Here is a 12660-nt window from a genome sequence, read left to right on the forward strand (position 1 = left end):
CAGGTGACGGGGGAGACCCCAGGGGAACGCGCCAGCTGGAGCGTCGGGAGGTCGGGATGCTCAGGAGGTCACAGGCTGTGATCAGATCCCGAGTCAGTATCCATAGCCTGGTACTTTTTGTGTCTGGTCGCCTTAAAATGATTATTTGAAAAGAAGACGTTGGCTTGTTTGTTAAAAGCCGACCTTTGGCTTTTGCAAGTTAGTTATTATTTGTGTGTGAGTGAACGGAAGAGAGAAGGCGAAAGCCTTCCTGCCTCCCTTCGCAATAAACAATCTACCTGTGCTGGTACAGAGCTGAGCCTATCTAAGTCCAAAAAAGGTACGTTTATCAGTGCGGTCACATTCAGGTGCTCTGCCTCAGCTACGCTGATGCGTCTGCGTTAATGCAACAGGAATCAAACGATGTTGGCTGCCTACAAAGGGAAAAGATCTGTTTTTTGATCACGCTAAACGAGTTGGGCGGCATGAGCGTTGAGTTGCCGGGGGGCGAAGGAAGCCTGGAATGCCAGCGGGTCCACGCGTGTTTATTAGCTGTAGGCCCATCCACGCAGCCTCATGAGATTTACCTGAGATGACCGAGGGCATCGGCCCGGTCGGCTGAACCTTTCTTGTACCTTCAGGTGTCTACAAAGGCAGGAGGGGTACCTCTGTCCTGATGAACAGAAATGGGAACTGTTTCTGTAAATACAAGGTCCTGGCGGTCACTGGGGAGGTGAGAGACTGCCACGGTGAATTTGCCAACAGATCACATGAAAACAACCGTCTGCTGCCTTTGTCGGCATAACTAGCCTAGGCGGTAAGGAAGGTGCAGTGGGGGAATCCAGGCTTTGAATGCACTTGGGCAAAGGCCTACCTGATCTCATTTTAAGCAAGCTGTGGAAATAGAATCTGGAACAAATTACTCTAAGTTCGGTCCATGACTGGCTAAAATCAAGCTCAGTATTAGATACCAAAAATTAAGAAGTGGGGAGGCTGATCAAAGAAGGTCTGCAAGATTCGGTGTAATACTGCTTGGTACTTTTTTTCTTAAGTAATTTGAATGCAGGAGTAGGCATTTATTAAATATGGGAAAATGCACCCTGGGAGAGCTACCAGCACTTCTGAGGATAGGCTGAGATTCAAAGTAGTCCTCATGAGTTGGAAAAAATTATCTGAAATCAGGTAAAATTCATCATGGATTTGTTAACGGTCAAAATAAAAGGGAAAGGAAAAAACATATTAAAATGATGCACAACAGACTGGGCTGTGGTTTTGCAGAGGAAAAGCTCCACAGACCTGGAGGTTTTAGAGAACCAGAAGCAGAGTATGAATCAAAAACACGATGCGGTGATGAAGGAAATGATGTTCCAGCGTGACTTAAAGGAATGTTGTATGTAAGGTGCAGGAGGCAATTATTTTTTTCTTCTTAACACTAGTGAATCCTCAGGGTATTGTCTCCGCCGTGGGTTTTAAGGAGGACGTAAGCAGACGGAAGGATTCAGAGGAAAGTAATATATAAATAAATGACTTGTGAATCATGCTAGGTTTGTTTCAGCTGCCCAAGAAGCCTTGACAAGTTTTCATGAATCAGGGTCGTGTAAGAGCACGGCAAATGCTGCCACTGAGAGCAGAAAAAGAAACGTCTTTGGTTCTCAGCAGGGCTGATCTGATGAGCCATTTGGAGGAGAAAGAGCCAGAAATGGCTAAACATTAAAATAGCCCGTCAAGTGTCTAAACTGTCTCTGGAACTGATTAAAAATAAGTTGATAATATTTGTCCAGAACGGCTGCGGTCTGCATGGTCCTGCAGCGGATCGGGGCGGACCGAATGCCTGTGGGATGCTCCTTGCAGCCCCTCCTGCGGGCCAGGAGGGGATTTAGGCTTCACCGCTGTTTTGTTTCTTAGTGAACAAAGTTCAGTCCCATTCACACGCCAGTTTCGGCTTTACCCACCTTTACAATAACGCCTTAGCAGCAGCAGTAATTATGCGTAGCCATGAATTATTGTAATGAGGTCCTGTTAAAACATGCCATGAGGCCACCGTTTTCAGAGTGATGATGTCTTCTGTGAAAAGTCACCTCAAGCCTGGGATGGAAGGCTTCCTGGGAGGAAGCTGTTTGAGACTGAGGTGCTACAGCTACGCGTCAGGCAGCGCCTGGTACCTTCATAAGTGACCAAACAGCACGGGCACCCACCCAGAGGCGGTTTCTATGGAACGGAGCGAGGTGCAGAGGAGGGATTATTGTGTAGGTTGGTAAGAGCCAGAGAGAGCAAGGACGTGATTAGCCTCAGGTGCTGTGTCGCTGAGCCAGTGCTGATGTGTTGCCCCGAATAAGCAAGAAAAGGCCCTGTAAGAGCCAGCGAGACCCTGCGCAAGCAGGTGCCTTGCCCCGAACTGACCGTCCTCATTCCCTGCCCGAGCAGCGCTCACCAGAGCCTAAATGCCTGCAGGCTCTAGGAGCTGGTGAGCCCCACTTGGCACCTTCCTGTGAGGAGAGACGTTGCCATTAAAAAATGCTCTGCAGCTGCCGAAAGCTGCACAGGCGGCCGCGCTGTTCCCCACGCCAGCAGCGCCTGCGCTGGCACCACAGCCAGGGTCTTCTGGGGGGAGAAACAGTTTCACGTGATCACAGCATCAACACGATTCGGTTCATGTTCAGCGTCACAGACTCCTCGACGGTGTCAGCCGGACCAGGGATCCACAGCGGCAACCGGGTGCGGGGATGCGGGTGTCCCTCCCGGGTCCGATGACAGCACCTAACACAGCTCCCGCCTGCGGGTACGGAGCTCTCGCTGTCACCCGCTCTGGTCTGTCAATCATTTTAATGCCTGTGCGCTATCATCAACGTACTGAGGGTATTGACACGCGTATGCTACCAGCTGTAAACGTTGGACATCGATCATGCCCGGTCCTACAGAAATAGAGCTCTCGTGTCTCAGAAAAAAATGTAGGTTTTGTTTAATTTGTAGTGTCAATGTGACAAAAATATTCAGCTGGTGAAGTGGTTGTAATGGAAATCTTGCAACTAAAAGTGGAGCTAAATGAGGATACAGTCTCAGTGGAGTATTCCTTCATCACTCTGCCTTGAAACCCACTAGGCGGGAATAAATACAGTGTTTTAGAACGTTTTGCCACATTTTACAAGCCACATCCCACTGCAGGGTGCCCGTTACAGCCCCGTGCTCGCTCTGTACAGCTCAGTCGTTAAATAATGCAAGAGTTACACCAGCCCGCCTGAAACGGAACGGTGGCATCTGCACGTTTTGAGTGCATTTAAACAAGAGCGACAATAAAAAAAATGAGTAATTTCTTGGGCTGACCGATTTTTGAATGAGGTACCGCAAAAACCACACAGGGCGTCCGAAATACTCATGTGGCTTTGTAAGGATGACAAGCAAGTCGGGCTCTGAATGGGAACAACGTGGGGGCACTTTGCATAGCGGCAGCCATCCTGCTGGTCTTGCCCACTTCCGTAAGCCCTGTTTGACGCGAAAAGACACCAAAAAGGTGAAGAAAAAGAAAAAATAAGACAATATATCCCCAAGCTCAGCGCCAGCCCCCCAACTCGGGCAGCGCAGGTGCCCCCGCCGCCCGCCCCGCAGCCGCCCCAGCACCGGCCCGTTGCCCACCAGCGCCAGCAGCAGGGGGGGCGGCCGGGGGCGGCCGGCTTGAGGCCGGTGGGGAAGGGGTCGTCCTCCATCGCTGCCGCACCCCACCCTGCCGCCGCCCGGACCCCGAGCTCCCCCGCCGGCGGCGCGGCGCTCCCTGAAGCCACACCGTATATGTAGAGGGGCTGCCCGTCATCCGGTGAGGGGGGTGGGTTGCGCCCAGGGCGGATCACACGCCCCCCCACCCCCGCCTCCGCCGCCAGCACCGGCGGGCATCCCCACCCCGGGCACCGGTGGGCACCGTCCCCCGGCTTTTCCCAGCCCCTAAACCACCCAGGCACCGGTGAGCATCTTCCCCCGACGGCTCAGGCACCCCGCCTCCGGCATCCCCACCGCAGCATCCCCAGGAGGGCAGCCGGGGCGAGCAGGGGGAGCTGGGGGGGTGGGGGGTTCATCGCTTGTTCTGGTCTCCAGAGAGGAGCTGTCGGGACCCTTGGCAGCCCCCGGCAGCTGCCTGCCCCAACACCCATGTCTCTGGGGCACACCAGGCCCACTCCCCACACAGCAGTGATTTTTTTTTTTTCCCCTTTCCTCAAAGGAGGAAGAGGAGTTAGAGCAGGGTACAGCAAAGAATTACTACGACTCATAATCCCAGCTGTATTTCTATCTGGAAAACGAATTCTTCTGCCACTCCCAAGCCCCTCAGGCTGCCGTTAGCACCACATGGCACTTGGCCACAGGGACGCCTCCATCCACTGCAGTGCACTGACTCAGAAAACATCAAAGCAGCCGAACTCTTAGGAAAACATTAGGAAAAATCTAGTAGGGAATCAACTTTGTGTGTGTGTGTGAACAGCCTTTTTTCTTTTTGACTGAAACGTTTTCACTTCCATTGGCAGGTGCTGCTCTGGCAGCTGGTCGGTAGTGCAGGATTCTGTCATGGGACCTGTGGGGTTATGAGGGCTGTTGTATCCGTGCCTTGTTCGAATGGGTGGGTTTAATATGGTCACCATCCTGGAAAAACCAGGAGCAAGCAAAACTGGTTCTTGTTTCACCTTAGGTAGAGTGTGAGGGTTTCCCAAGGGACTGTGAGAGGGCAGGCAGACAAATCGCCCCCTTAATGTGCTTTTGATGATAGGCGGGTGACAGTCGCCAGCTCAGCTATCCCCTGATCCAGGCTTAACGCCTGTGCTGTTTGAAGAAAGGGAGGAGGAGGCAGGTCTTTGTTCATCTGCTTCCAGCTGTGGAAGCAGCACTGTCCAGGTGGCACCGAGCTGGGGGCCAAGGTGGAAGAGGAGAAGGTTGTATTGGGTGAAAACCACCTTGGAGGAGGTCTGTTGCCCTTCCCTTATGCTGGGTCCCATCCCAAACTCAGGGACCTCTTCTAGACAAGAAACTGCAGCCTCCTTCGGGGCTTTCGCTGCCTCCTGGGCTGCTCTGCATTGGAATCTCTCATTTTCTGTTCAGACTTTGCAGGTACACGTCCACTTCGTGGGTGGGAAAGTGGCCAACAGCAGGCCTGCAGTAAGAGGGTCTAGTTACAGGTCTTTCCCGATGAGGAGTCCCCGGGCCTGTTCTTTTTCTAAAGGAACAAAGTCTTTTGCCACCATGCATTTAACAAACTCATTAGCATATTAACAAGCGCAGGTTGCCTCGAGGGCTTTCTTCTGGAGGACCTCCTATGTGCCAAGGCAGTTTTTAATCTGCAGTTAGTTGTAGATAAGTGTGAAACTCTGTCTGTAAAATGAAGCCATTGGCTATTGATCATTTACACCAGCTGTGCCACGTAGGGTCCACGACGTCCTGACGGTCTGAGCCAGGTTTCAGGCTGGAGTGCCCGGATAATTGACGTATACAAGGCTGACTGTAGAAATGTCATCACTAAACGAACGCAGGGTTTGGTGCCAAGTGTTATTTTAACACTGGTTTGGACATACTTAACGTGTGTGTGTGTGTCTGATGTGTGTGGGTAAACGAGCACGTGTGTGTGTCTGTATCTCTATATGTGTATGCATACAGATATAACATTTTTTAGAGGTGTCTTCATAAGAGTGTTTCTAACTACAGGCTTCTGCGTTTTAAGATTTTGGCCAATTTGGGAAGTTGATACGCAGGGAGAGCCAAAAAGTGATAGTAAAAAACTGGGGATTTCCTCTGGTTTTTGTGGTTAGTTTGCTACACACTGTGCTTATTTTCAAAAGGAAAGAAGCGTGAATGCCTTATTGGGTGGTCCTGCGGGTCCGACAGTGACGTTTCGCTTTCTGGGTAAGACTGGGTGGAAGTTCCTGTAAACTGGAAGGCAGGGACTCGGTCCTTACAGTTGATTGCATGATCAACCAGATAACAGCTGGCCTTGAAAATGCCACACTATTATTTACACCGGTCTTCCCGGTGTAACGGTTTATTAGGAAACAGGCGGTCGCTGATCCTGAATAAACACATAACGTGGCGCGTGGCTCCAAGCCGGGTTCTGGTTCGGCGTGTCCCACTTGGGGAAGGCGGTGGTGGCATGGGCTCGCGGGGAGCAAGGTGGCAGGAGGAACCCGGAGCTCTCTTCTTCTGTTATCAGGCCAGCCCCAGCGTGTCCCCGCTGCTTATCAGTCCTGGCAGAGCCGCCGCGCTGAGCCTCCATACATCCTGCCTCTGGCGCACAGGGGCCGGCCCCGCTGCCTCCCGTTTGCACATATAGAGGGGCCGGGACACGCGTCGTTATGCGCGTGAACGAGGCAGGACCGTTGCGGTCGGCACAGCGAAGAGAGGCAATGCTGGACCTCGTTATTCTGAGCCTCCATTTCTTCATCTGCTTTCTCATCTCCGTTGCCATCTGGTATGGACCTAAGGTATGGTGTGGCTCGCTGCCACGCTGCTCCTCGTGGCTATGCACCCCTCTCCAGCGGGAGCCCCCCCGCCTGTGGTTCTCCTTTGGTCTCGGCACATACAAAGGCCTTTTGTAGCCTGATTTTTCAAAGGAAGCGAACATAGCATGGTTGTACTGGGAATTCGGAGGGAAGAGGAACATAGCAGCTAATTGTAAGCAAATGCAATAGGAAGGGAGCTTTTGTGGTAAAACGACTTACGTCCTCTGCTGGGAGATGAAGGGGCTGTTAGGCATTTGAAATACACGAAAGGAGGCAGGGAGAGGCAGATACATTTGCTAAAAAGCCCAGGTTGAATACAGCTTCTCAATAAACAATTTTGTTTCCCATTTTGCAGGCTATATTTTCAGGTTTTTATCGACTTACATCAGTTTGTATTTCTAGCCATAGCATTATTTAAAGAGTATTGGGTTCACATGTAAATGGTTTACCCATTGCATAGCTAAATTGTATAGTATTTTCCAAGTAGCATCCTTGTATTTTTTTGCATGTAGCTTTCCCAAGGAAATGGTAATTAAAGTGTAGAGTAGATGAATAGTGATTTAGGATTTATCTTGCCTCAGCCTCAGGTGTCAGGCTTGCAACTGCTGGTGTTCCTAGTCCCAGTCCTGTTAGTGAACACGTTGGCCAAACGTTATCACCAAACTCATGTGCTCGGCTTCATGTGCGTGTTGATAGTCTTGAGTACAAAACTTCTGCTCCTTTTGCTTCACGTGTTAAACGTGTCAGGGTTTTCTCCAGGATCGAGGCACCCGTTCTGCTTGTAGAAATTCAAACAAAAACTGTTTCATAAGGTGGCCTTTTGAATTTTTAGTGTTTTAAGGATGCAGATCCATGCAGCTCAAGCACAGGAACAGTTGAAACATCACCGGATGGTCTTATATTTATTGGCAAAGAAGATGACATAAAGAGGTCCCGACGAGTAACGGCCAAAGTCGATGGCAGAGAAGTTGTTGTTTTCTACCATGAAGGGAAATTTCATGCTATGGACTCTCGCTGCTACCGTAAGATATTTGCACATCTGATCTCAATGTTGCAACCGTGAAGCATAAAATCTGCTGCATAAATTAATACTGTGTTCTGCCATGTTTCAGATGAAGGAGGCCCTTTACGTCTTGGAGAAATAGAGGTACGTAAGCAAAATAAAAATAGTGTAGTGGCGTAGAGTCATGTGAAAGCTCCAATACATTTTTTGAATACTTTTACATGAACGTAACTTCGAAAGAAATGGATATATACGTAAAATAGCAGACCGACATACAGCCAAATCATGAAACATGTCTTTCGTCATAGAGATTCCTCCAGGAGAAGGGACTTGCTATTTTTATCTTCTTCTTGCAGGATATCAACGGTCAAGCGTGTATTGTTTGTCCTTGGCATAAGTATAAAATCACTTTGGAAACAGGAGAAGGATTATATGAAGCAATCAACCCTTTGGAGCCATCACCAACACCACAGTGGCAATCAAAGGGAGTCAAACAAAGGATTCATAAAGTCACAATAGACAATGGAAATGTTTATGTGAGTCCTCCAGATCTGTCTGTAAGCTTTGACTCTGATTATTTTGCTGAGAAGTACAAAAATAATGGCGATTTAGCTATGGAAAAACAAAGCAACTCACAAGTGGCAGAGTGAGCTGCGGCCAGAAAGCAGAATCCCTGTGAATGCACCAACGAAGAACTATTGTTGTGAGATAAAAATGTATTGTGGCCATAAAGATTGCCTCCAGATTAAACTCTAGTGTTAATGTTGTGTTAAAGCATTGAAACACGTAGAATTGAGTAAGATAAGAAGCTCTGCATTGTCAAAAATGTGACTGATCTTGTGCCAATGATTTTTTCTTTTTTTTGTCACTTGCCTTTCAAAAAGACTTATTTACAGCAGAGTGCTTCATAATATTTGATATTTTAGAAATCCTGTTTTCCTAGAATTGTTTTAATTTTTAGGAGGGAATGTAGTACATTACTGCTTATAAAAGACATTAGAGAGACTAGAGCAAATAGTTAGGTGTAAAGGTTATGTTTATATACCCAAACAGTTTATACTTCTGATGCCTTTAGTATAAATGACATGGGAATTTTTAACTTTTTAGATAAGCGAGCAATCTCTGGGTGTTTATTAAGTGCCACAACGAGAAACACAAAAGTTGTCTGTATTTTAGTGACCTTCTTTACGCCTATTTGTGTATTACTACTGTGATTCTGAGGTAGTATTTATGCTCCCTTTCATTGAACTCCTTGTGGTAGTTCATCAAATATCGTGACGAGCATTTGTCGTGGATACTTGTGCTTCCTGAGTCTCCTGGATATGAAAGAAGCTGTTGTGTATAAAAACATGATCCATAACGTAGTGGCTCTTGTTTGGTTGGTTTTATTTATGGTAAATATGTTTTTATACTTTAGAATTATGAACCTTTGAAAAAATGTACTTCCATTTTAGAGCCAAAAGTTGGGTTTCTCTATGTACGATACCAGATTTGCCGCAAGAACCCCTCCGAGAAGTTTCCCCCCAAGCTGTGCTGTACGAGGGGCAAACTGGGCTCTGGGACACAGTGGGTTCTCCTTCCCAGCCTGCAGCGTCTGGGGTACGGAGATGCTTGCATGGCTGCCGTTCTTCCAGGTGTATTTTTGGGTGATTTGTTGGCATTTGCAAAGTTTGGCCATAATCAGGGTTGGTGTGAAGTTGCCTGGTCTGTGAGTTTCTCTCCTGCGTGCAGTGGGTTCTCTTGCTTTTGATGTATCTGGGGGATAAATAGGTCTGTGTCAACTCGGTTCCTATAAATGTATTTAAAAGTAGTGAGGCATAGGGAGGTATCAGAGCAAAACTTCTGTGCCCGACTGATCACAATGAAAAAAGCAAAGCACACAATCAATTTATTTCACTGCATTTAAATTTAGATTGATTTTAAATTTATTTAAATTGATTTTAATTTAGCTGCCCACCTCTGATCATGCCTTTTTATACAGTTCCTGTGGTTGATAGGGAGAAGTGACACCTTCAAGGTGCTGTTGAGCTGACCTGTTTCAGCTTTGTATTTTAGAAGAACTACAGCATGGAAACGCTCTCCTCCTCCTCCTCCTCCTCCTCCTCCTTTTGCTGACCACTCAGCCAGCCAGCGCCGACGAGACCAGGTGCAAACGCCTGCCTTCTGTCAGATGAATCACAGTTTGATCATCTGCTAGAAAATGCTGTTGTTTACTGACCAGTTCTGTGGGATTTATTGGTTTGTTTGTTTTTTAAAAGAATACCTGACCTTCCCTTTCCGACTGCTCCCTCAGCCACGGGGTAGGTGGAGGAAGGTGAGGCAGGTGGGGAGGTGACACCGCAAGGGGCCTGGGGCACGCACCCCTTCGGGTGGTGCAGGGGGGGACAGAGAGTCGCTTCCCTTCCCTCCCTCCTCACCCACCCACCTGCACGTGCATTGATGTCTTGTCCTACTGAGAGACATGGTTTGTGTAAAAGCAAAGTATTGTAAGGTCTTCAGATGTACCTGCGTAGACTCATGTGATTACTTAGGTAGTATTTTTATTGTTGTTTTTTTCTTTCTTTAAGTATTGCGTTGATAGAAATTGAAAATTTCAATTAATAAAGATGCAGTTCAATCCAAGAAAGCACCAATTATGAGTAATATGCTATTGCCAGTATGACATTTAGTAGAATGTCAGTAATAGGAAGTTTTACCTGCAAGCTTCACAAACACGTTCATGTGAGTGGAAGAGTGCTCATGCTCTCGCAGAATTGAATTTTCTGGCTAAAATCCAGAAGAGCCTTTAATCGTTTGTTTACTGTAATGATCATATGAAATCGGAGGAACTGCATGTCCGGGCTTAGGTAAGTCCCTGTTCTTCACTACTTCTCAAGAATAAGAACTACCTGCAAGCTTTTAAGGTGTTTCTGCTTTTATTTTAAGCATGTTCCTATTCTCAGGGAGACTGCATGAATTTAATCTCTAAAGTTTGTCAGTTAGTTTGATTTCCCCCCAGTTTTCTTGTTGATGATCATAGACAGAACAGAATTATTAACTCCAGTGGCTGTGAGCAAAGGAGTGAGTTGGATGGCTGTTAGGTTTTCTTTTTTTTGTCTTTTCTTTTTTTTAACAGAAAAGAACAAAACCTACAGTGTGTTAAAGCTGCTGCCTTAAAAAAATATATGGACTATTCTGTTTTCTTTGTCTGAGATTTGAAGTGCCTGAATGTGCACCTGATTTGAAAATACTGAATTGGACATTTCTGAGTCTCTTGTCCTGCCAGCCCTCCCTAGGTCTCCAGTCATACTGGCATATCGTGTGAAGACATGGAGAACGTGGGGGTCACCCTGAAAGGGAGCGAGTCAGGAGGTGGGTAGGGAGAGATGGAGGGGGAACACGGGGGAGCTTGGATGTGATGGGAGAGCGGGGAGGGCAAGCGCCGGAGCTGGGTGAGAAGCGAGGAGAGCCAGGACAGGTGAGAAGAGGAGGTGATCTCTGTGGGAAAATTTGGAAAAGGCAGCAAAAGCCACTTTTGGGAGCAAGGAGGCTGAAGCGGGGGGATGGACAGACACATCCAGGGAACCACTGGTTGGGGTGGAGGACGGCTGGGTCCTGGCTGTTTGCAATTAGAGATTAACAGCAGGACAAGGAGGAAGACGAGGGGTGGTTAAGTTAAGGAATTTAAGGGATAATGAAGAGACAGAAGGAATGAGGGAACGAGAAGCTGTGAGCAAGAGATCAAAAAGTCACTGGCTGGGTAATTGTAGCTTCCTGGAGAGACGTGTTAATGAGAGCAATGTCAAGATCAACCCTTGTTGGTGGTGATAGTTTTGGGGCTTTAGTTTGACAAATGAGCAAACATCATCTGTTTTCCCACCATTATTCAGCCAGGCAAAGAACAGAGAAATATATTTTGTGCTTTGGTTTGAAAGCTTTTATGGTGACTCTGTGAGATGTTCAGCTGCTTTCACAAGCAGCTTGAGCAGAATAAACAACTTATATTTATCCTATCCTGGGGCCATCTTTTCAAGAAAGGCAGGTGAAAACTCTGACTGTAGTAATTTGAGCTGCAGCTTGAGCCTTGGCCTGATGTAGCCGCACCGTAAACCTTAATTAGACAACATTAACTCTAAGGCTGGACGCCGTACGTTTTCCTTCTGCGTGCAGTGCCTTGCTCTGCGATGTCCCCCTGACTTTGCTTGGTGTGGCACGTGAAATGAAGGACGGCTTCAATGTGAAAAGTGCTGGGAAGCCAGGACTGAGAAGCTTATGAACGGTCCCCATATGGAGCACCTACAGCGGTGGAGCAGTCTCTGCAGGATAGGAGATCACACCAGGCAGGGAAAAATGTCGAGTCTGCAGGAAAGCAATTTCAGAACCAACCTTTCACTACTGAAGCCCTTTTCAAGAGCACTGTACAGCTCCTAATTTCATGCTCCATTTTGGAATGAAATCAGGTCTGAAGTTTGGACCTGCTCTTTGTGATATGATTAGGAAAAGTAATTCGCATTTTCCCCCTGCTGATCGCGCAAAGGCGGGCTGCGAGAGGCAGCGCCCACCGATCCCCGAGTGTCCCATCGCTCTGCCCACGTGGCTTGGCAGCTCCTTTCGGAGGTTACTGCAGAGAACAGGGCAAGGGGAATGGAAATAATGCTGCCGGAGGGGTACTACAGCCCTACTCTGGTGTGCCTGAAAGCTTTAGTACTTTTTCCAACCTCAGTGGCTGGCTTAATAAAAAGATACCACCTTTATCATCTGTAATATCTGTGTTGTTTGGGTCCTAAGTTAACCACAGCCTCAGCGAAACACCAAGAGAACATGGAAAGCCACAGATTAAATAATTTCATTAGTCCATTGTAATCTGCAGCGTTATATTAATTATAACTTTATTTTAAATAACCTACATTTTACCAGAACTTTCGTATACGATAATTATTTCCGGAGTAGACTTTTTGTTTAATTAATAATTAATTAATTAATTAATAATTAATTAATATTAATTGTTTAATAGGAGATGTTACCTCTGCTTGCAAAGGTAAATTGCTGATTTCAATTAATATCCAAGACACATAGGTATAACCTCCTTCAATTAAAAGGTATCATTGTTTTTTAACCTGGAAAAATTGCATGCTTGTTTGGTGCAGATAGCTCCAGGGGAAGCTGCATACCTCTGTAGCTGCGGTTTGGCCCCGGGAAGCACAGAAGAGCAGAGCAGTGCTGTCCTTCCCC

At 47.3% G+C, this 12660-nt stretch overlaps 1 protein-coding gene across 2 annotated transcripts; it reads left to right on the forward strand.

Annotated features, from left to right (window-relative positions):
* Window positions 1-5976: 5976 nt before the first annotated feature.
* On the forward strand, window positions 5977-9687 carry RFESD (Rieske Fe-S domain containing). Of its 2 annotated transcripts, XM_064438471.1 has the most exons (5): window positions 5977-6428; window positions 7279-7468; window positions 7559-7593; window positions 7806-7985; window positions 9505-9687. In XM_064438471.1, the coding sequence occupies exons 1-5, from the start codon at window positions 6300-6302 to the stop codon at window positions 9562-9564; spliced, it is 594 nt and encodes a 197-aa protein (XP_064294541.1). In that variant the 5' UTR covers window positions 5977-6299; the 3' UTR covers window positions 9565-9687. The 2 variants fall into 2 exon arrangements, with proteins under 2 accessions (XP_064294541.1, XP_064294540.1); XM_064438470.1 differs by having other exon boundaries at window positions 5984-6428; window positions 7806-9687.
* The last annotated feature ends 2973 nt before the right edge of the window (window positions 9688-12660 follow it).

This window comes from Phalacrocorax carbo, chromosome Z (assembly GCF_963921805.1).
Source record: "Phalacrocorax carbo chromosome Z, bPhaCar2.1, whole genome shotgun sequence".
Lineage (NCBI taxonomy): Eukaryota > Metazoa > Chordata > Aves > Suliformes > Phalacrocoracidae > Phalacrocorax > Phalacrocorax carbo.